General features: G+C 41.5%; 1 protein-coding gene and 1 long non-coding RNA gene across 3 annotated transcripts; both read right to left on the bottom strand.

Annotated features, from left to right (window-relative positions):
• Positions 1-2,481: 2,481 nt before the first annotated feature.
• LOC112637155 lies at positions 2,482-2,642 on the bottom strand. 2 transcript variants are annotated; one of them, XR_003122433.1, is made up of 2 exons: positions 2,576-2,642; positions 2,482-2,505 (listed from the first exon to the last, which is right to left on the bottom strand). It is a non-coding gene; the product is annotated as an uncharacterized LOC112637155 (long non-coding RNA). The 2 variants fall into 2 exon arrangements; XR_003122432.1 differs by having other exon boundaries at positions 2,483-2,508.
• Positions 2,643-3,044: 402 nt separating this feature from the next.
• LOC112637160 lies at positions 3,045-3,968 on the bottom strand. The gene has a single exon (XM_025406195.1). The coding sequence runs from the start codon at positions 3,966-3,968 to the stop codon at positions 3,045-3,047; it is 924 nt and encodes a 307-aa protein (XP_025261980.1).
• Positions 3,969-25,739: the final 21,771 nt, after the last annotated feature.

Raw genomic sequence — 25,739 nt, 5'->3', positions numbered from 1 at the left:
TTACGAATTTGACTTTTTTGTTGAGTGTCCTGGTTGTGGTTTTGACTTCGGTTACTTCCGTTGGCTGGCTTCCGGTTGTGGCGTGTGTTTCTATATGTGCTGGCTTCAGTCTCTCTATTGATATATTTACCGCTTCTCCATGGATTTGTATTTTGTATAGGCGGTCTGTCAGTCTCTCCATTACCAGGAACGGGCCTTCGTAGGGTGCTTCTAGTGGCCTTCTGACTCGATCAACTCTTACAAAAACATGAGTACAGTTTTGTAGTGTTCCGTGTGTGAAAGCTCGTCTTTTGGTATGGTGTGCTGTTTCCACAGGTCTGACGTTTCTCATTTGTTCCCTAAAACGTTCTACAAAAATGTATGGATTTGGTTGCGTTTGTTCGTCGTAGAAGTATTCTGCTGGAAGGCGTAGTGTGGTTCCGTATACCATTTCTGCCGCTGTCGATTTTATGTCTTCCTTATAACTGGATCGTAGTCCGAGGAGTACTACTGGCAGTGCTTCTAACCAGTTTTTCGATTCGTGGCAACGGATTGCCGTTTTCATCGAGCGATGCCATCGCTCTATCATTCCATTTGACGCGGGGTGGTAAGCGAATGTCCTCGTACGTTGGCTGCCAATCAAATTTGTTAAAGCTTTAAATAGTAATGACTCAAATTGGGTACCTTGATCTGTGGTGATGGTTTCTGGTGCGCCGAATCAAGCGATCCAGCCTTCGAAAAAGGCACCGATGATAGTGTCTGCTGTTATGTCCTTCACTGGTATTGCTTCCGGCCATCTTGTGCATCTGTCTATTATGGTAACACAGTAACGATATCCCTGGATAGTGGGTAGTGGTCCCAGGATGTCCAGGTGTATGTGATTGAATCTTGTATTAGGAATTGGAATGTGTTCTGGAGCGGTTCTGTTGTGTCTGTGTATCTTGTTCCTTTGACATGGTGGACAAGTTCTTGCCATTCGTTAATGTGCTTGTTCATACCGGGCCAAACAAATCGTCGACTTATTAGTTGTTTCGTCGTGCGTCCGCTCGGATGAGGATAGTCCGTGTGTATTGTCAAATATTCGTTTTCGTAATGTTACTGGTACGTATGGCCGTACTTTTCTTGTGAGATGTCGCAGTAGATGGTAGTTTCGGTGTTGTCAAGGCGGAGTTTCCTCAATTGGAGTGAGTTAGTTTCTTCTCTTGTAGTATTTTCTGCAGTTCTTCATCAGTTTCTTGTTCTTGCGCTAATTCTTCTGTGGTAACGATGATCGGCATGTCGATTGCACTTATTCGTCATAATGCGTCTGCTACTGTGTTGTTGTCTCCTTTGATATATACTATTTCCGTGGAGAATTGACTTATATAGTCCAACTGTCTTGTCTGTCTTGGCGTGGATTTGGAGGATTTCTGCAAGAATGCGTAAGTAAGTGGTTTGTGATCTGTTTTGATCAGTAACTTGCGTCCTTCGACTAGTTGACGGAAGAACTTTAGTCCACTGTATATAGCTTGCAACTCTCTGTCATATGTGCTGTAGTTTTTTTGTGTTGTACTGAGTTTCTTAGAAAAGAAGCCAAGAGGTTCCCATGTTCCTTCGTTATATTGTTCCAATACTGCTCCCATCGCTGTATCTGATGCGTCAGTTTTTAAAGCTAGCTTGCGTCTGTAATTGGATGTGCTAGTTGCTGCTTGCATTCGTCGAAAGCTTTTTCTGTTTCTGGGTTCCACTGGATTGCGCGTTTGTCTTTTTTCTTTGCTCCTTGAAGATATTGATGGAGCGGTGCTTGTATTTGTGCTGCATTTGGCATGAAACGTCTGTAAAAGTTTATAATTCCTAGAAAACGACGAAGTTCGCTGACATTCGTTGGTTTCTCGAATTCTTTAATGGCTTTAACCTTATCGTCTAACGGTTGAGTTCCTTGCTCGTTGATTACGTAGCCTAGGTAACTGACCTTGTTTTTGGCGAAGTTGCATTTAACAACGTTGATGGAAAGGCCGTATTATTGTAGTCGTTCGAAAATTAAACGTAAGTGCTTACGGTGTATTCCCATGTCCGGAGATGCAATAAGTATGTCGTCTATGTAACAATGGCAGAAGTCCAGTCCACGAAGTGTGTTGTCCATCAACCTTTGGAATGATTGCGCGGCGTTCCTTAAACCAAAAGGCATCACGTTGTATTCGTAGAGGCCAAAGGGTGTTATGACGGCTGTCTTCGGGCGATCCTCGTCTGCTAATGGGATTTGGTGGTATGCGCGTGCTAAATCTAGTGTTGTGAACACTTTGCATCCGCTCAGGCTGTGTGCAAAATCGTGCAAGTGTGGGATTGGATATTTGTCTGGGACTGTTATCCTGTTGAGGCGTCTGTAGTCTCCGTAGATTCTCCAATCTCCATTCTTCTTCGGCACCATATGAAGTGGGTTTGCCCACGGGCTGTTGCTCGGTCGGCAAATGTTAGCATCTAACATATGCTGGAATTGTTGTTTCGCCATTTCTAATTTTTTTCCTGTTAGCCTGCGTGCTGGCTCTGCTACTGGTGGGCCTGTCGTAACAATGTAATGCGCTACGTTATGCTTAGGTTTGTACTCTATATGGCTTACCGGATTGGTTATCGCACTGAATTCCCGTAAGAGATCGACGAAAGGACTAGTTGGACTGAAGGTAGTAAGTTCTTTTATTTTTGTTGTTGATAACTTTCCACTTATTTCGAATTTAGTTGTTGAATCCAAGAGTGTCCTTCGTCCAAGATCGACTAACAGTCCATAATGAGCTAAAAAATCTGCTCCCAAGATAGGCTGTTTGACGTCTGATATTAAAAATGTCCATTTGATGCTTCTTCTTAATTCTAGGCTCAATTTGACTAGTTTCGTTCCGTAGGTGATGATAGGCGTGTTGTTAGCGGCGTATAACCTAAAATTACCTGCCGTAATTTTGCCTTTGACTAGGTTTTTTGGTAGGACGGACACATCTGCTCCCGTATCTACAAGATAACGTATGCGACTCTCTTTATCTGTTATTGTGAAGCGGGGTGAATGTGCGTCGTGGTACCCGCCATATCAGACGACGCAGTTAGTTTTCCGCGTCCTCTTTCTTCCACTTGCATGGCGTTAAGCAATGATAAGCCTCCTTGCCGAATCTAGTATGATAGTAACATATATCGGTACCTCTATGCTCTTTTGTTGCTGGTGACTTGTTACGGTAGTGAGGTCTATTCCTTGATCTGCTTCGGCTTCTCCGCCGTCCAGTTTGAAGTTTCTTGAATTGCTTCGCTAGGGCTTCTACTGAGGCTTTCAGCTCTGTGATCTCAGAGGTAGATTCGGGTTTCCTGGCGTTTGATGCATTGCTTGTGCTAAGACAGACCTGGCTTATGTTAATCTTTGACATATCTAAAACCTTGTCTGCTTGTAACGCTAGTTTGGATAAATCGCCTACCTCGCTGATTGCTAAAATACTACGTACGTTGTCTGGTAGTTGTTCCAGAAATAACGTGCGTAGAACAATGTCGCTGCACTGAACTCCTGCTAAATTACGTAATTTTTGCAGAAAATTAGATGGCTTGTCGTCCGTCAACTCGTGGTTACGTAGCAGTCTTCGCAGTTTTGTTTCGCTCGTCTTACCGAACGCGTCGATGATTCTCCGTTTCAGTACGTCGTACTTGTTCGTTGCAGGCGGGGAGGTTACGATGTCTGACATGAACGGTAATACGGTAGTATCTAGATTGACCAATACGTAACGGTACTTACTATCATCGCTCGTGATTCTTGATAATGTAAAGGAGGCTTCTACCTGCATGAACCAGAGTGTCGGGTTATCTCGCCAAAATGGCGGTAACTTGATCAACTTGGCGCTATAAATCCCAGTTTCTTCAGGTGTCTCGGTCTCGGCCCTCGATATTGCTCCGTACCTATTTCGCAGTGGGTCATCCCTGCGCGCATTTTCAGGCGCCTCTTCGTCGCCGTGTATGCTTTGAGGCGGTGAGCGGTGTACGGACATCGCGACTGTGCCACGTGCTCGATCGCGTAAATTAGATTAAGCCTTTTCTTAGCCGTCTTGCGGCGTTCGTTGCTTGTCACCGATCACGTCGAGGTCACCAATTATTTCCCTCTGTGGGGATAATAAAGGATCGGGTGTCCAGAATGACGACCAATATTAATATTACAATGTAAAATATATTTGAAACGCGCTACGTACTACACGTGTTCACTATCGCACGGACAATGGGAGAGAAGAAGGAACATATATTATTAATAACGATATACATTGCGACGTTTTTCTCCTTCTTTGTTGTTCTAATTTTGGTCGGATAGAATGCCGTCAAACACAGGAGGAATATATGATTTCCGCGCTCGGAGGAACAGGGATGAAGGGTGCTCGCGCGGGCCGCGGCGGAGCGGAGGCAGTTCGATATCTCGATAGGTTGGGCGCCAAATGCGGTCTTTCACGCATCAGTTTTCTTTTCTACGAAATTTTTAAACAGCGCGAAAGGTGATAGCCTCCTTCGCCACGGGCTGACTAGCTCGCCTAACGGTAGAGGGGAGGGGTTCTTTGAGCGAGCCGATTAATTAATTCGATGCGCGAGAGACACAGTAACGGATATCTACGATCACAGGGGACGAACATTCAAATAAATTACGCGAATTTAACTAGACAATATAACAGATTTATTAATAAAGAAATAACCAATGAAAGAAAAATATAAAAGTCCAATCGAATGACAAGTCAGATCGAAACGAGGTTCGCAATACTTCGATTGACGACAACCAAATGAAGTATAAAATACAATCGAAAATAACCGGAATAATGAGACGTGATTCACCGCAAATGTTCGCTCGAGGTAACTAATCGAAAAGAAAGCTAAGACGGTATAATAGTGGTAAACCGAGTAAAATACGCAAGGCTTTATAATTACGGTAAACAGACTCGAATGCACGAAACTCTATTATTACGGAGAATAGAGAGAAGCGTCCCGAATATTACAAGTACTGAGAACTGAAAGAAATGCGTGAGCTTTTGCAATTACGAAGAACGGGAAGAAGCGCGCGAGCGCTTACGATTTCGGAGAACCGAACGAAGCGCGCTATTACAAGTACGCAGAACAGAAAGAAATACAAGATCCTAGAATTATCGAAAACGGAAATGCACGTTTGATACTTTATTTTATTTAATTGCAGTATAACGTAACCAGAGATAACGCCACGACGATGTAACCTACTGCAAGAACGGCAATCTCTGGTCGATCGGAACGCGAAATTCGCGTGTCGCAACGATAAGGCGTTCCCGCCGGTGCACACGCGGCACGGCGGGTGTCGACAGCTTACGCCTCCGACAGCCGATTGTTCGCACGTCCGCGGTCAGCGGGCGGCGAGTCGCCAGAAAACAGAACGCACGTAGAGAGAGATGGTCGAGAATCGAGGCCCGTGTTGATCGCGCAACTTCCGGTCTGCTGTCACAATTTCCAAGGTACTCACCAATTCGCCGCTCAAACTGTCGCGGAACTTTTTCCCTGGGGTGGCGGTCGACAGCACTTACAATCGGTCGGAGTCGCTCCACTCCGACCGGCGATAGCCTCGAGGTAAAAATTCTGCACTTAACGCGCGTCACACGGATAACGGAGAGGCGAACGAGTATATCGGGTGAGACCGATCGACGGATCACTGTCGCCCCTTGACTACGGTCGCACTCGACTTCTTTTCACTACCGCGAAATTTACGCAAACGAAACACTAATCGCGACCGGCCAGAGGGGTCGACTCGCGAGCCGTACCGGTGAACGACGTACAAATTTCCGAAATAAAACTCAAGATAGCCGGGTGACCTCACCGTTGAACTCGTCTCTCGTTGCTTCCGCCACATCGTCTTTTTCTGTGCCGAGCGTTCGCGATACTCTCTTTTAAATTTCTTCGAAACTCTCGCAGAACAAGTCTTCTCATTCTCTCGGAATCGTTCTATTTATCCTTAACTAATCGCCCCGCAACCCATCAAGAGAGGTGATAGGCCCGTTCCCGCGCGCTCGAATTTTCGAGCGTGGCGCAAGGGCGCATCGTGCGCCCGCGGTCCCGCGCCTCCGATGGTCCGCTGTTCCGGCGCATTTTTCCGCGCCAGGTGCTCGGGAAATCTCCCGTCCGGGCCGCTCTTTGCGGCCTTTGTCTCTCTCCAGCGGAGGGCAGCGGCTTTTCCGGATTTTTCCGAGAAGGTTTAGCTCCTTCGCGGGGTGCTTTCGGCGCCCGTCATTGCTGGCCGACCCTGGGATGCTGGGCCGATGGACCGAAATTGTGCGAGGCTGCTCGAGTATCGCCGACCCTTGTTTTTCACGGCCACTGTTTTGGTCGGTGATGATTCGGCAAGGTCGCTTTTCTTATAGGCTTCCAGGTTGTTCTTCGGTATCGCCGCCGATGATTTATTGCTCCCAAAATCATACAGTTTAGACAAATAGAATTAAGAATAAAGCTTTTGTTTATAAACGAACGCGCTCGCCTCTCTGAAAATCCCGGCGGGGCTCTCGATCTCTCGACCGGCGCGGCCGCTCGGCTCGCGTCACGCAGTCTTTTTGGCGGGTGGACGTCCGTCATGACGGCAACGTCACAACATATATACATCATAAAACACAAAAACATAAATAAAATACTGAGCAGAACAATCTTAAAAATAATATCATATCTGCAGCTTAAATGAAAAATAAATATCTTATAAATATAAAATAAAATTATTTTTAAGTTCATTCTTTGGTTTAAAAGATTGCACGTAAAGTAACAAATATCACTATATAAGGATTATTAAGCCAGTCCAAAAAAATACATTACAAAATAATCCAATTGCTTAGAAATATAAAATATTTAACATGCTGTAACATTATGTATGTCTCAAAAGCTTTTGACTGTAATAAAACTATAATAAAATAATCAAATGTTATAAAATAAAATGATTTTATAAAGTTTACTACGTTTATTAACAAGTTTATTCAAAATTCGTTCCGTCATATTTTTATTATATTTAGAAATACGAATAAAAATATATAATGATGTTATAGCTCTTATTAATTGTATTTCATGTAGTTCCTCCATTCCTGCAGTATCTGTTACAGGATGTTGTGGTTTGAATAAAGACATAGCTATTGGAATATAATGTTGTATAGTAGTTCGAATAATATTAGCTTCAAAATGGTTTACGTTCATAGATTGCACATTTAATTCAGCTTTAAAAGCTTTTTCAACAAATAGTATTATATTATAAACAACTGCAGATGGTAAATATAATTTACCACGATTAATTAATTTCATAAAAGAAGATTCTGAATATATTTCTTAACAATAATTATGTTCATAAGTCTTATTATTTGTATTAGTTAAAATTGCAATACAATCATCACATTTTATTTTTTTTATTAAACCCCGAACAATATAACCAGATATATAATATAAAATATTTTGCTGAATAAATGATATATTAATATTCTCCATAGCTTGAATTATATTTGTTATACGTTTAAAATCATTACAATCAAAAGCTTCAGAGTTCTCTTTGGTTTTAGTTTTGCACTTAAAAATAGCAGGCATTGCAGTGTTATCATCAATGCAATTTGCACTAATACTACTTTTAACAATATTTAAAAACAAAAGTTTTCGTATAATCCATATGAATTGTAAGCAGTCAGGATTATTATTCCAACCCCCTCTAGCTCTTACGCAAGAAAAGAAAAGTTCTAAATGGTCTTGCGAGCATTTATACGGCAAAAATAAACGTAATGGATTAACTTTAGAAAATAAATCCTTTGCTAAATTGATCATACTATACATATTTATTATAAAACCTACTGCAAATGTTGATCTTCGATGATGAAAAATAGGAACTCCGTCAATTCTTAATTTGGAAATGTAAAGAATATTATTGTTAAAAGTATTTATAAAATAATCCAAATTTTTAGGAGTCATGGGCGACTTGAAATTCGTTCCAAAACAACTTCTAGCATTTAACATGTCAAACAGTTTATCAAATATTCTTATGAATTCTGTTGTGGCATCACTGTCTTCAAATCCTAAAGTTTTTATTTTCCTTAAATAATCGATGGCATCAGCAACACTACTGCTTATTGTTTGAGATGCAAGTGAAACGTTCATTTTTTTATTAAAATAATGTATATGTGCATTACCTAATTTATTTGCTAATTTCAAATCTTTTTTTCTTGAATGTCATGTAATTTCCTAATATATGCAAAAGATATTTCCCGATTTTCATATGTAATTTTGCATTCTGCGAACGTATTACGACATAATTTAATCATATGTGAAAAGTCTAATATACTGTAAATATATGAAACAGATAAAGAATGTTGAAATGCTGTTTGCAAATAAGAATATTGTTTTTCATTCTTCGGACAAAGCGCATTTTGTACATTTAAATCTATATTTTCTGTTGATGCTTCTTGATGAAAATGTTGTTTCATATTCGATTTATATTCTTTGGGATGTATAATGCATGGAATGTTCATAGAATCCATATTTACGAAATTATTAAAATTAAAATTACATCCTAGCAATTGTAACGTTTTTAAATTGCTTTTTGCACCATTGCATGTAATTGAGCGGACAGTGATGCCTTTTTCTGCTAGTTTGATTATTGCTTGCTGTATAATTTCGCTCTGTACAACTGATGGCATTTTATTTGTAAAAAAAAGCAATTGGACATTTAAATTTTACCGTATAAGAAACAATTAATAGCACCAATACTTCAGTAGCTAATTCTTTTGAATCTTCTGTAGGAATACCTTCATAATCTACATATCCACGTATTTTATCTGATAATTTATCATACACTAATTTTTTTCTTATGCTCATCGAATCAAATACTAATGAAACATTTTTTTAAATAATCTTTTGTATGTGCTTCATTTTCCAAATATGCAAATATTTCAGTAAGAAAACCAGGTACGAGATTATTTTCCAAATATGCAAATATTTCAGTAAGAAAATCAGGTAGGAGATTTTTATGACTTAGCCATTTACGGAACATACTATTATGCGGTAAATATAGTTGACTGCGTACAAATTCATATGCACGTGGAGAATAAAAGAATAATGTAAAAGCAAATTGTTTAATTGAGGTAGAATATCTTCTACGACATGCTGAAACTTTGTTATTTTTCAATTCATTTTTCAAAACTTCTAATGAAAACCCATTAAAATTAGTCTTTAAAACTTCTGTCACACCTTCAGTATCATGTTTATTTGCCAGATATTTTATGAGGCTTTTCATTGACGTTATGCGCTCTGTTCGACGAAACAAACGCTTTTTCAGAATTAGATTTTCTTTTCTTATTCTTATTTGCAAACAGCATTTCAACATTCTTTATCTGATTCATATATTTACAGTATATTAGACTTTTCACATATGATTAAATTATGTCGTAATACTTTCGCAGAATGCAAAATTACATATGAAAATCGGGAAATATCTTTTGCATATATTAGGAAATTACATGACATTCAAGAAAAAAAGGTTTGAAATTAGCAAATAAATTAGGTAATGCACATATACATTATTTTAATAAAAAAATGAACGTTTCACTTGCATCTCAAACAATAAGCAGTAGTGTTGCTGATGCCATCGATTATTTAAGGAAAATAAAAACTTTAGGATTTGAAGACAGTGATGCCACAACAGAATTCATAAGAATATTTGATAAACTGTTTGACATGTTAAATGCTAGAAGTTGTTTTGGAACGAATTTCAAATCGCCCATGACTCCTAAAAATTTGGATTATTTTATAAATACTTTTAACAATAATATTCTTTACATTTCCAAATTAAGAATTGACGGAGTTCCTATTTTTCATCATCGAAGATCAACATTTGCAGTAGGTTTTGTAATAAATATGTATAGTATGATCAATTTAGCAAAGGATTTATTTTCTAAAGTTAATTTATTACGTTTATTTTTGCCGTATAAATGCTCGCAAGACCATTTAGAACTTTTCTTTTCCTGCGTAAGAGCTAGAGGGGGTTGGAATAATAATCCTGACTGCTTACAATTCATATGGATTATACGAAAACTTTTGTTTTTAAATAATGTTAAAAGTAGTATTAGTGCAAATTGCATTGTGGATAACACTGCAATGCCTGCCATTTGTAAGTGCAAAACTAAAACCAAAGAGAACTCTGAAGCTTTTGATTGTATGATTTTAAACGTATAACAAATATAATTCAAGCTATGGAGAATATTAATATATCATTTATTCAGCAAAATATTTTATATTATATATCTGGTTATATTGTTCGGGGTTTAATAAAAAAAATAAAATGTGATGATTGTATTGCAATTTTAACTAATACAAATAATAAGACTTATGAACATAATTATTGTTAAGAAATATATTCAGAATCTTCTTTTATGAAATTAATTAATCGTGGTAAATTATATTTACCATCTGCAGTAGTTTATAATATAATACTATTTGTTGAAAAAGCTTTTAAAGCTGAATTAAATGTGCAATCTATGAACGTAAACCATTTTGAAGCTAATATTATTCGAACTACTATACAACATTATATTCCAATAGCTATGTCTTTATTCAAACCACAACATCCTGTAACAGATACTGCAGGAATGGAGGAACTACATGAAATACAATTAATAAGAGCTATAACATCATTATATATTTTTATTCGTATTTCTAAATATAATAAAAATATGACGGAACGAATTTTGAATAAACTTGTTAATAAACGTAGTAAACTTCATAAAATCATTTTATTTTATAACATTTGATTATTTTATTATAGTTTTATTACAGTCAAAAGCTTTTGAGACATACATAATGTTACAGCATGTTAAATATTTTATATTTCTAAGCAATTGGATTATTTTGTAATGTATTTTTTTGGACTGGCTTAATAATCCTTATATAGTGATATTTGTTACTTTACGTGCAATCTTTTAAACCAAAGAATGAACTTAAAAATAATTTTATTTTATATTTATAAGATATTTATTTTTCATTTAAGCTGCAGATATGATATTATTTTTAAGATTATTCTGCTCAGTATTTTATTTATGTTTTTGTGTTTTATGATGTATATATGTATATCGTTATTAATAATATATGTACATCGTTATTAATTTTTGAAAAAAATTCAATGTTTTGTAACAAAAGATATTTTTTGTGTATAATACGGAATATATAGTTATATATCTCCAATATGTGTTAAAATTCTTATTTTAATATTCAAACATTTATTTCAGTTGATTGAAGTACATCCAACATTTTACATATGTTTATGTACGTTCCCTACGGTAATCTACATAAAATAATCTACATAAGGAAGAAATGCATTACTGTATTTCAATTCGTCCAATATCGGAACATTTTTTATAATTATGTAAATAAAAATAATGAAAAGATAATGAATTGTATAAATAAAAAATAATAAATATATTTTTTAATTTTTTTACTGTTTACCTGCTACATTTTAAAAGTAAGAAATTTTAACTATATAAATAACATATATTTACATACATATATTTTTTGTTAATTATTATCTGTCCATACGAATACTTTACGAAATGTCTTTTATTATAAATTCTTTTTTATACATTGCGACGTTTCTTCAATTCAGTTTAAGTGATTCGCCACACTCCTCGAGGTGTTGGAGGGGAGCGTGCGCGGGGGAGCGAAGACGCCGTCAAAAAAATAACGAAATTAATATACTCGCGTTCTGAGGAACAGGGATGGAGGACGTTCTCGCGCAAACCGCGGCGGAGCGGAGGCCGTTTCGATATCTCGATAAGTTGGGCGCCAGTTGCGGTCTTTCACGTATCAGTTTTTCCACGAAACTCCAAAGAACGTGAAAAATAATAGCCTGCTTCGCCACGGGCCAACTAGCTCGCCTAACGGTAGAGGGGAGGAGTTTTGGAAGAAAGTCAATTGATTATGCGAGACTTCAATAATTCGAAATGCGACAGACTGAACGACAGAAATCGACAATCACAAGAGACTAACACTCAAATAAATTACGCGAATTTAACAAAAAAAATATAACACATTTATTAGTAAAATAATAATATAAAAGAAAAATGTAATAATGAACTTGAGTAACAAATCAGGTTGAAACGACGGTTCATAATAAATTCGAACGAAATACGAAAGCGAAATACACAATCCAATTAATCCTGGCACGAATAATAAGACGGTATTCTAAGCAAATATCCGCTCAAAATCGACAACCAAAACGAGAGCGCTAAGACAATCCTGTTGTTTATCCAAGCCCGTTTTTATGGCCGGAGTTCGCTGGACTGAGCGAGACTTTACAGAATACAAGGGATTTTCGGCACGGAAATATTCGCGGATAATATTCACTCAAAAGGGTATCGCAATTTCGACAATCAAATCGACAATTTATCGCTATGGACTTTTCCCCACAATTTCTCAATTCGCAATACAAAATGACAGCTTAATAATTCGACAGCATAAGTAACCATAGATCGAAATACTTAATACGTTTGCGAAGACGGATCACGTATGCGACAGGCGAACGATATTCTCGAATTTCGATAGCCGACGGCGATCGAGATTTTTCTCCGCCGACGTTTCGCCTCTTTCTTCCGCGCAAGCAGTTCTGATTTCACTCTCGGTATTTTGGCGATTATTTCGCACCGCGACAAATTCGACAGACGCAAATTATCATTTATTACGCTCTATTCGACGGCGTAATAAGCGCGACAAAGACGCAAATACTCTAACGCACACAAGACGATAAAATACAATAAACGCTCACACGCTCACACTTAACAATCGATGACATCCACGCAATCAGACACCAAAAATCGCCCCGAGATAATTTACGCGGTCGATATTCGGCGGTCGATAGCTACGCGTAATGAATACCTCGAAATCCGGAGAGAGAGGAACGTTGCCTTATCAATTAATGCCTACAATATGTAATGATTATCCGCTTTTCCTCGGTCGCTTGCCTCCGATCGCCCGAAAATTCATAAAATATCGACGGCTCGGTACGGAGTCGGAACGATCGCGAAACACAAAAATGGCGACGGCGACAGAACGGCCGACCGCGGACCGAATCGCGTGTGTGGCTCACAAATAAGAGATGGGCAACCTCACCGATACTTATCCTCGCCCTGGGGATGGTCCTCGGTCTCGTCCTCTCAGTTTATTCGACAGCGGCGATCCTTCACAAAGACTTTATCACAATGCGACAACGAAAAATGTGGCTAAGTCGATCGAGCGCCCGTACCAGAATGACCCTGGATCTCGCGGACCGGGGTCGATAGCGGCGTCAATGACCGCGCTTGGTGGGGTGCGCAGCCCCGCAGCCAATCGGCTCGCGACACGCGAGAGATCCTCGCGCCTCGCGCCATGCGCGGTGTCCTGGCGCCTCGCGCGAAAATAATTCAATTCGAATCTTCGGCTGTCGCGGGCCCATTTACAAGGGCCCAATGGAGGTTCTGCTGTTGCTCTCGCTCTCCTTCGGAGGGTAGCTTAGGTCGGGCCTCCGGTCTTACCACCGGAGGAGGGGCGATGTTACCCTCCTGGTCTTCAGGTGTTTCAATTTCACGGGCGCTATTTCCTCCGCTGTCGTTTGCTGTTAAGCGCCACGTCGCCGGTTGCCAGTAATCCCTCGCTGCCCTCCTCGCCTTCCGAATCTTCTCCGGCGGGTTGCCCGAAATTTGCTCGTTACAAAAAAAATTACAAACAAAAATTAATATACGCAACAAAAGGATAATATCGCTCGTCTCTCCGGGGAAGTCGATAATGTTCTCTCGTCGTGGACTATGGCGCGACCGCTCGGCCCGCGCCCCGTCGGGGCGGATGGACGCGCGACAGAAGGGCAACGTCACACCATATAAAAAATAAAAATATATAAATAAAAGAACGAAACATTAATATTTTCAATAATAAAGGTGAAAAGCAGCTGTGAGCAGGCAGGTTGTCAGTTAGTCAATCGAGTTAAGGTTAGTAAGACTGATATTTGTAACAAAGATCATATAAAATTATCGACCAATCAAAATTTACTAGACGGAGACAGAAATAGTTCCAAAGCAACCTGTCCTTTTCTTTTGATGTCCCGGGCGCTAACAACGGCAGTGCACATTCCAGTTATAGTATAGAGTTCACTGGTTGTAACTCAATAAATTGACCACCACAGTCGAGTATTTTTTTAATGCTTGAATGAGATTGGTCAATTCCTTAAGTTACTACATTAATCCATTAATCCTACTGCCATCGTAGACGACGTGTTAAGCGTCTTCTACAAAGAGATTTAAGGCATAAGACTAAGAAATTGACCAATCACAATCGAATATTCTCTTAATAATAGACCGTGATTGGTCAATTTCTTAAGACTTACGCCTTAAAATCTTATTATAGACGCTACATTAAGCGTCTACAATGAAATTTTAAGGAGATTTAAGTCGTAAAATTAAAGAATTGACCAATTACAGTCAAGTATTAAGAAAATAATCGATTGTTATTGGTCATTTTCTTAAGTTTTCTTAAAATCTCAGTGTAAACGACATTTCAAGAGTCGTCTATAATGGCCGTAGTATAAGATTGTAAGGCGTAAACCTCAGGAAATTGACCAATCACAGTCAAGTATGGCCGTGTTCCGAAATTGCTGCCAGTTTACTGCCTACACTGAAAATATATAATATACGTAACGTTCACTATAGAATTTGCAGTACTGATAGTAATTTCGGAATACGACATATGAAGAGAATGCTCTGCTGTGATTGGGCAATTTCTTAAGGCTTAGAGCTTAAATTATCTGTTGTAGATCGGGATTAAAGGGTCGTCTACAATGGCCGTAGAATAAGGTTGTAAGTCATAAAACTCAAGAAATTGACCAATCACAATCGAGTATTCTCTTAATATTGACTATGATTGGTAAATTTCTTGAGTTTTTCGCCTTACAACCTTATGCTACGGCCACTGTAGAATTATCGTTAAGCGTCATCTACAATGAGATATTAAGGCGTTTTTTTTAAGAAATTCACCAAACACAATCGAATATTCCCTTAATACTATACTGTGATTGGTCAACTTCTTAAGTCTTACGCCTTAAAGTCTCCTTAAAATTTCAGTGTAGATGACGCTTCAAGAGTCGTCTACAATGGCCGTAGCATAAGGTTGTAAGGCGTAAGACTCAAGAAATTAAAAATCACAGTTCAAGTATGGCCGTGTTCCGAAATTGCTGCCCGTTTACTGCCAACACTGAAAATATATCAATATATGTAACATACACTATAGAATTTGCAGTAGACTGGTAATAATTTCGGAACGCGGCTTATGAAGAGAATGCTCGGCTGTGATTGGACAAATACTTAAGGCTTAGAGCTTAAATTATGTGTTGTAGATCGGGATTAAAGGTTCGTCATGCAATGGCCGTAGCATTAAGGTTCTAAGGCGTAATCTCAAAAAATTGATCAATCACAATCGAGTATATTCTTAATATTTGACTGTGATTGGTCATTTTCTTGAGTCTTTCGCCTTACGTCCTTATGCTATGGCCCACTGTAGAATGGCCTTTAAGCGTCTTCTACAATGATTAAGGAGTAAAAACTTAAGAAACTGACTGAATTCTATAGTGCACGTTTACGTATATTTTATATTTTCAGTGTTGACAGTAAACTGGCAGCAATTTCGGAACACGGGCCATAACTTGACTGTTGATTTGTCAATTTCTTGAGTCTATACGCCTTACAACCTTATGTTACGGGCATTATAGACGACTCTTGAAGCGTTATTTACACTGAAATTTAAGGAGACTTAAAGCTGTAAGACTTAAGAAGTTGACCAATCACAATCGAATATTCTTTTAACACTATACCGTGATTGGTCAATTTCTTAAGACTTACGTCCTTAAATTACTAATTATAGACGCTACATTAAGCGTCGTCTACAATGAAATTTTAAGAGAATTAAGGCGTAAGATTTAAGAAATTGACCAATTTACTGTCAAGTATTAAGAGAATATCGATTGTGATTGGTCAATCTTCCTAAGTCTTTACGTCTTAAGTCTCCTTATAAATTTCAGTGTAAGATGACGCTTCAAGAGTTTCGTCTACAATGGCCGTTAGCATAAGGTTGTAAGGCGTAAGAAGGCTNAGGTAATCTTTATGTGACCTTCAAATGACTATCCAAGGTCATATCTAAGGTCACCGTCGGTTGCCCGGGAAAAATCCTACAACTTTTGTCTAGGTCATTTTCCTCTGTGATGGCGTATTTTTCAAATTATCCAGCCCGTCCAGACTTTTTTCCCATCACTGTATATAATTTATATAATAACATATTGCGACGTTTCTTCAATTCAATTTAAGTGATTCGCTACACTCCTCGAGATGTGGGGGGGAGCGTGCGCGGGGAGTGAAAACGCCGTAAAAAAAAATTAGCGAAATTAATGTACTCGCGCTCTGAGGAACAGGGATGGAGGACGTTCTCGCGCGAGCCGCGGCGGAGCGGAGGCCGTTTCGATATCTCGACAAGTTGGGCGCCAGATGCGGTCTTTCACGCATCAATTTTCCACGAAACATCAAAGAACGCGAAAAATAATAGCCTGCTTCGCCACGGGCCGACTAGCTCGTCTAACGGTAGAGGGGAGGGATTGTTAGAGAAAGTCAATTGATTATGCGAGACTTCACTGATTCAAAATGCGACAGACTCAACGACAGAGCGACAATCACGAGAGACTAACACTCAAATAAATTACGCGATTTTAACAAAGAAATATAACACATTTATTAGTAAAGAAATAATATAAAAGAAAAAGGTAAAAATAAACTTGAATAACAAATCAGGTTGAAAACGACGGTTCATAATAAATTCGAACGAAATACGAAAGCGAAATACACAATCCAATTAATCCTGGCACGAATAATAAGACGTTATTCAAAGCAAATATCCGCTCGAAATCGACAACCAAAACGAGAGCGCTAAGACAATCCTGTTGTTTATCCATCCCGTTTTTATGGCCGGAGTTCGCTGACTGAGCGAGACTTTTCAGAATACAAGGGATTTTCGGCACGGAAATATTCGCGGATAATATTCACTCAAAAGGGTATCGCAATTTCGACAACCAAAATCGACAATTTATCGCTACGGACTTTTCCTCACAATTTCCCAGTTCGCAATACAAACGACAGCATAATAATTCGACAGCATAAGTAACCATAGATCGAAAATACTTAATACTTTTGCGAAGACGGATCACGTATGCGACAAGCGAACGATATTTTCGATATTCGATAGCCGACGGCGATCGGAGATTTTTCTCCGTCGACGTTTCACCTCTTTCTTCCGCGCAAGCAGCTCAGATTTCACTCTCGGTACTTTGGCGATTATTTCGCACCGCGACAAATTCGACAGACACAGATTATCATTTATTACGCTCTATATATTAGACGGCGTAATAAGCGCGACAAAGACGCAAGTACTCTAACGCACACAATACAATAAAATACCATAAACGCTCATATGTACTCTTAACAATTGACGACGACATACACGCAATCAGACATAAAAAATCGCCCTGAGATAATTTACGGAATATTCCACGCGGCAACGACAGCGGTACGACAACACGGGCGGTATACGCTTTCGCGATCCTTCGCGCACGCGGTTGATATTCAGCGGTCGATAGCTACGCGTAATGAACACCCGAAACCCGGAGAGAGACGAACGTTGCCTTATCAATTTAATGCCTACGACGCGAGTGTCGCTTTTCTCGGTCGCTTGCCTCCGATCGCCCGAAAATTCAGAAAATATCGACGGCTCGGTACGAGCCGGAACGATCGCGAAACCCAAAAATGGCGATGGCGGCAGAACGGCCGACCCGCGGACCGAATCGCGTATGTGGCTCACAAATAAGAAATGGGCAACCTCACCGATACTTCTCCTCGTGCTGAGGATGGTCCTCGGCCTCGTCCTCTACGGATGTCTCAGCAACGGCGACAGACACAAAGAGTTCGACAACGACACGCTAATCATGAAGCGACTTATTGCAGAGAGCGCCAGCACCAGAATGATCCCTGGATCTCACGGCCCGTGGTTGATAGCGGCGTCAATGACTGCTTGGTGGGGTGCGCAGCCCCGCGGTCAATCGGCTCGCGACACGCGAGAGATCCTGGCGCCTCGCGCCATACGCGGTGTCCTGGCGCCTCGCGCGAAAATAATTTAATTCGAATTTTCTGCTGTCGCGGGCCCCTTTACTAGGGCCCGATGGAGGCTCAGCTGTCGCGGGCCCCTTTACCAGGGCCCGATGGAAGCTCGGCTGTCGTCCTCGCCTCTGCGGGGGAGATAGCGCCGAACAGCCCTTTGCCCGGTCCTGTTAGAAAGGGGGCGAGGTTGCTTTCTTGGCATCCGGTTTGCTTGATCTTCCGGGCGCTATTTCTTTCACTGTCGATCGCTGTTATGCGCCATGTCGCCGGTCGCCCGCAATCCTTCGCTGCCCTCTCGCCCTCCGAATCTTCTCCGGTGGGTTGCCCGAATTTTGCTCGTTACAAAAATGATACATAAAATTAGTAAACGCGAAAAACATAATGATTTAGCTCGTCTCTCCGGGGATCTCGATAGTGTTCTCTCGATGTAGATTCTGGCGCGGCCGCTCGGCCCGCGCTCCGTTAAAATTATCGAGGCGGATGGACGCGCAACAGGTCGGCAACGTCACACCATATATATGTAGCGTTCTGCCATACGCCACACAGGCGTAACGGCATACAGCGCCGAGCGCCTGAACGCACGGCAACCTAGGCACGCAAACTAGCGCGCGGCAGCGCGAGCATACAGGCGCCGATCTTCGCGCAAGTGAGATCCGGCAGGGCCCGTATATAAGACCGACCGCGGAAGGCCGAAATCGAGTCTCAGCTCGCGAGTCAGCAAGAACGGATAAACTGCTCACAAGACGAACAAGCTCAAGTACTCTTTTGGAATTTTTGGAACTCCCAGTAACCGGCAGGTCTCGCAATACTGCGCCAGCGGAGCCGCATACCTCGGCCGACGTCGACGCCCCGATCACCAGGGCCCATCCGACAACAGCCGATCTACGGAGGCACCGAACCGGAGAGACGAGTTTCCTTCGAACTCCTGCCTTGGAAGCTGCACCTGATAGACCTGGAGCCATCCAGATTCACCAGGCCACTTCGACAACTTCTGGAAGTCTGGGACGTGCGCATCAGGAGGTACACATCGCCAACTGGACACTGGGCAGTACCAGGAGCCCTCTCGCGCCTCTGCCACCTTCACCACCTGGCAGATCCACCAAGGCGACGCAGACCGCAGCGACGAGCATAGTGCACCGAAGCACCCAGGTGACGCCTCTACCTCCGGCGACCACCGAACAAGGCACGCACGGACTCGGACTGGGAGACGTCAACGCAGACCGCAGCCACGCAGACCGAGCCAGCGGCAGTGGATGAAAACAACAATCGTCCTAGGAGGTCCTTAAGGTGGACATTAATAACAACCGTCCGAAACTCCAGCTCCGCTATACGAAGACCCTGCCAAGCCTATCTTACAGGGAGCGCCTGTAATTTAAACGGCCCTTTTCAGGGCCACCAATAAAATCTACAAATACAAACGGTCTTTTTCAGGGCCCATGTAAATATTGTAAATATACGTCGTTAAACTTTGATAACGTGTCATTACTCAGAGGCTTACCCTACACACTCCTGCGGCCACGTTTCTCCTGCCGAATTCGAAAACACGCGATTAAGGCGGACACACAACAAACGAATCGGCATAAACTGGTGACCAGCCGACGTTCAGGAGAGAGTGAAACATGCCGAAGAAGGAGAGCACGATCATCGTAGATGATGACGACACCAGCATTAATCGAGTGGCAATGCGCATCCCACCATTCTGGCCGGAAGATCCGGAATTATGGTTTCCACAACTCGAAGGACAATTCGCTCTAGGCGCCGTCACCAATGGCGACATAAGATACGGATATGTCTTATCCAAGTTAGAGCCGCGACAAGCAAGGGAGATAAAAGACATCATCACCTATCCCCCCTCCAGCAACAAATATGCTGCTATAAAGAGCGCACTCGTACAGCGACTGACAGATTCGCAGGAGCAGCGGATCCGATAACTGCTAGAAAAAGAGGAGCTTGGAGATAGAAAGCCGTCGCAGTTCCTCCGACACTTGTCTACGCTGGCAGGGACTACCGTATCCGAGGATTTGCTGCGAACGCTATGGTTAGGGCGTCTTCCCGCACAAACGCAAGCCATATTAGCCACCAGGAAGACAGACAAACTCCAGGACGTAGCAGAGCAGGCAGATAGGATCCACGAGGTGAACTGCAGAGCCCTCATCTTGGCAGCAGAGCATTCACCAGTATCTTCCACCAGCAGTCCGCAGAGCACGTGGGCAAGCCAGATAGAAGCAATCACACAACAAGTGGCTACCCTGACAGAACAGCTGACCAACATGGCCAAGGAGTTGCGGAAAGGACGCAGCCGAGGAAGAAGCCGGTCAAGGGGTAGACCATGCAGCAAGACTCCCGTCAAGGAGGGTCTATGCTATTATCACAGACGATTCGGAGCAGACGCTCGACGTTGTGCACAGCCGTGCACATTCGAAAAAAACGAATAGGGCACTCATTGCTGGCAGCAAATGAAATCAGCCCGACACCAAGCCGCCTATACATCACGGACAATAACACAAAGATAAAATATCTAGTGGACACTGGATCGGACGTAAGCGTCTTTCCACGATCTTCCACCAACACCAGGAGACGACCAAAAGCATACGAGCTGTTTGCGGCAAATGGCTCACCGATAATTACATACGGCTCAATCACGATCAAGCCGGACTTCAACCTGAGGAGAGCATTTCCTTGGAGGTTTATAGTAGCCGACGTGGGTCAACCTATTATCGGATCCGACTTCCTCGCGCACTACGACTTGCTACCGGACATGAGAGGGGGCAAGCTCATCGATGGAAAGACCGGATTAACAGCCGCAAGCACAAAATGCTACAAACAGGTCCTATCAATCAAAATCGTGGTAGAAGAAAGCGAGTTCCACACGCTCTTAAAGGAGTTCCCGAACATCACCAGACCGACACAAGCCAGGAAAGTGATAAAACACGGGACAGAGCATCACATACAAACGACGCCAGGCCAACCGGAAGCCTGCAGGCCAAGGAGATTAGCGCCGGACAAGCTAAAAATAGCCAGAGCAGAGTTCGACCTACTTCTCCAAGAAGGCATCATACAACCATCAAAAAGCGCATGGTCATCACCTCTTCACATGGTCCCGAAGAAAGATAACACTTGGCGGCCATGCGGAGATTACAGGCGACTAAATGCAAGGACCATTCCAGACAGATATCCGATACCACACATTGAAGACTTCGCGCAGACGCTCCACCAAAAGAAGATCTTTTCAACGATCGATTTGGTTAGAGCGTACAACCAGATTCCAGTGCGACAAGAAGACATCTCGAAGACAGCCATAACAACACCGTTTGGTCTCTTTGAATTTAGATACATGCCATTCGGACTATGCAATGCAGCACAAACATTCCAGAGATTCATCAACGAAGTTCTTCATGGCCTGGAATTCTGCTATGCGTACATAGATGACATTCTGGTGGCATCAGCGGATAAAGAACAACACGAGACGCATTTGAGACAACTATTCGCACGACTCAACGAGTACGGGGTTAGAATTAACCCAGCCAAATGCACGTTCGGATCAGACACAGTATGTTTCTGGGATACTTAGTCACAAAGGAAGGAACTCAACCCTTGCCAGAAAAGATTACCGCCATAAAAAGCTTCCCGCAACCAACGACGGTGAAGCAGCTACGACAGTTTCTTGGGATAATCAACTTCTACAGAAGGTTCATTCCAAAGGCTGCGGAAGAACAGGCAATCTTGAACGATGCTTTAAAAGGACCTAAAACAAAAGGGAAAACGCCGGTCGAGTGGAATCTGGAGCGCAAACAGGCATTCGAACAATGCAAGGAGAGCCTAGCGAGAGTAACGCTCTTAGCTCATCCGGATCCAACGGCTAGTCTCGCAGTAATGACCGACGCATCAGCAACTGCAATCGGCGCTGTGATTCAACAGAAAACGACGAACAGATGGCAACCTCTGGCATTTTTAAGCAAAAAACTGAGTACAGCACAAGTAAAATACAGCCCATACGACAGGGAATTACTAGCCATATACATCACCATCAAACACTACAGGCATATGCTAGAAGGAAGAGTATTCACCATTTTCACGGATCATAATTAATATACGCATTTAAGAAGGATCCTATGCAGAGCTCGCCAAGACAAGCGCGACATCTCGAGTTCATAGGACAATTCACGACGGACATACATAGAAGGCAAGGACAACACGATGGCCGATACATTGTCACGGGTAGAAACCGTACAAACGGCCGTAGAACTCGACACAATAGCATAAGAACAGAAGGACGACGAGGAATTACAGGAACTTCTGCAGTGCAAAGATAAACTCAAGCTAACGCAAATTCCGGTGCCCGGATCAAAAGAGTCAGCATAGTGCGACACCAACACACCGGTCGTCCGACCATACATACCTAAGAGCCTACGGAGAAACGTCTTCCAATACCTACACGGTTTATCACACCCAGGAATGAAGGCTACAGCCAAACTCATAGCGGAGAGATACGTATGGCCAGGAATCTAGCGAGACTGCAAAGAATGTGCGCGAGCGTGCAAAGAATGTGCACGAGCGTGCATCCAGTGCCAAAAAACAAAGGTGACCAGGCATAATCACACGCCGACTGGAATTTTTACGCAGCCAACGCAAAGGTTCCAGCACATCCACGTCGACATCGTCGGCCCTCTACCTATGTCCGAAGGATGCAGGTACTGCTGCACCATGGTTGACAGATTCACGCGATGGGCAGAGGCTATTCCAGTACCGAACATCACGGCAGAAACAATCGCCAGGCACATCTTCACGGACTGGCGGTTCGGCACACCAGCCCGAATTACGACGGACCAGGGCCGCCAATTCGAAGCTGAACTTTTCAAGGACCAGACTAACTGGCACTAAGCACATCCGGACAACAGCGTGCCATCCAGAAGCGAACGGAATGGTGGAGAGGTTTCATCGCCAACTGAAAGCCGCAATCAAATGCTACGAGACGGAGGCATGGACCCAAGTCCTACCCGTCGTACTACTCGGTATCAGGGCAGCCTGGAAGGAAGACGTGAACTCCACTCCAGCAGAGATGCTATACGGAGAGCCAATACGCCTTCCAGGACAGTTCTTGGACAGCAGCAATTCGCTCAGGCAAGGAGAAGAAGACACACTAGTAACAAGGTTGAGGAAGGCAATGATCCGACTTCAACCAACGGTCAAGCATCATGCCAGGAAGACCACCTTCGTCTTCAAAGATATGGAGACAGCATCACACGTATTCGTGTGACACGATGCACCAGCCGGAACTCTTCACTTGCCATACGACGGATCATTTGAAGTACTGAACCGAAGCGACAAGACGTACAAACTCCGAGTCAGAGACAAGGCTGTCAACATATCACTTGACAGATTGAAGCCAGCCTACATCTTGGATGACGGAACGCCAACCCACGAGGTGCCAAAGACGGACCCGGAAGCTACATCCAAGACGGCAAGAGCAGAACGAACAGTACGTCAACCAGTACGGTTCACAGCCAATTAGGACCAGTTCTACCACAACCAGGTGTACCCCTTAACCTAACCAGGGGTGTCCTGTGGCATTCTGCCATACGCCACACAGGCGTAACGGCGTACAGCGCCGAGCGCCTGAACGCACGGCAACCTAGGCGCGCAAACTAGCGCGCGGCAGCGCGAGCATACAGGCGCCGATCTTCGCGCAAGTGAGATCCGGCAGGACCCGTATATAAGGCCGACTGCGGAAGGCCGAAATCGAGTCTTAGCTCGCGAGTCAGCAAGAACGGATAAACTGCTCACAAGACGAACAAGCTCGAGTACTCTTTTGGAGTTTTTGGAACTCTCAATAACCGGCAGGTTTCGCGATACTGCGCCAGCGGAGCCGCATACCTCGGCCGACGTCGACGCCCCGATCACCAGGGCCCACCCGACAGCAGCCGATCTACGGAGGCGCCGAACCGGAGAGACAAGTTTCCTTCGAACTTCTGCCTGGAAGCTGCACCTGATAGACCTGGAGCCACCCAGATTCACCAGGCCTCCTCGATAACTTCTGGAAGTCTGGGACATGCACATCAGGAGGCCCTTTTCAGGGCCGTTTAAACCAATAAAATCTACAAATACAAACGGTCCTTTTCAGGGCCCATGTAAATATTGTAAATATACGTCGTTAAACTTTGATAACGTGTCATTACTCAGAGGTTCACCTACACACTCCTGCGGCCATGTTTCTCCTGCCGAATTCGAGAACACGCGATTAAGGCGGATACACAACGAACGAACCGCCATACTTATATATATAATTTATATATATATACATATATATATATATATATAAATTATATATATAAGTAACATACATATAAAATATATGTATATATGTTTTATTTAAAGATTTATTATTAACATTTATTAATTAGTCTTTATGAAGTACAAAATTTCTAAGACCAGGAAATAAAAAAATTAAATTTTTAAAAATCAATTTTATTATATTATGTTTTAGGAAAACAAAGTATATGGTATATGGAATCTTTTTTATAACATATAACATATATTATAGTATAACATATATTAATTTAATTATGATAAAGAAAAGGATATTTGATTCTGCCACACAGAAAATAACAGGTAAATAAAATTAAGTAAATCAATATCAGAACTAACAAACAATTTTATCAAATACTTTGTTCATAAATGACAAAAACATCCATTAAATTAAATGAGTTAATATCTATATGTGTATATACATACAAATATATATAAATACTTTTATCAATCTTTCTCTATCAATTTTTCTACTTTTCTCTTTTTAATCTATTCTCTTTTTTTACGAATCTTTTTCCTACCTCTTTTTTTCTCTCTTTGTTTGGTTTTCTCTTTGTCTTCTTTTTCTTTTCTCTTTTTTAAACCAGTTTCCAGCTTCTTTTATTCTAAATAAATAGCAAAAATGTTAATAATATATTTTTAATATTCTTTTATTATTTCATTTTTTTCTCTCTTTCTTTCATCTTTCTTTCTTGTATCTTTCAAAACGATCTCATTCTCTCTCCCGCCCTCTCTCTCTTAATCATATACGGGTGAGTTTTATTTTCCGTGTTAATCTTTATATCATGCGGAAAATTATCGACTGCATAATAAAATGATCGATACATAAATGTCAATTATTTGGATCGACCGTATCAGATGCTAGAATATAATGTGTAAAATTTAATTAAATTAAAAGCTGAAGTATGGATTTATTATTATTATTAAAGCTACAAATTTATTTTTATATTATTATTATACACATTATATTCTAACCTTTGATACGGTCGTTAAAAAGAATATTTATGTACCGATCAATTTATTATCCAGTCGATAATCTCCCGCATGATAAAATGATTGACACACGAAATAAAATTCAACCTATATATATATATATATATATATATATATATATATCCCTATACACATATCTATACATAAAAATATATACTTTTCTTTATTTCTTTTTCCTGTTTCTCTTTTTCAATCTCTCTCAACCTTCCTTGTAATCTTTTGCTATTATATGTTTTTCTTCCTCGTCAGATAACACGAATGAAATAAATCACAGCAAACTTGACAGTTAATTAATATTGCGGA

Source organism: Camponotus floridanus, unplaced genomic scaffold (genome assembly GCF_003227725.1).
Source record: "Camponotus floridanus strain SB8 unplaced genomic scaffold, Cflo_v7.5 scaffold135, whole genome shotgun sequence".
NCBI classification, from domain to species: domain Eukaryota; kingdom Metazoa; phylum Arthropoda; class Insecta; order Hymenoptera; family Formicidae; genus Camponotus; species Camponotus floridanus.
This window is presented reverse-complemented; position numbering and strand designations above follow the sequence as displayed.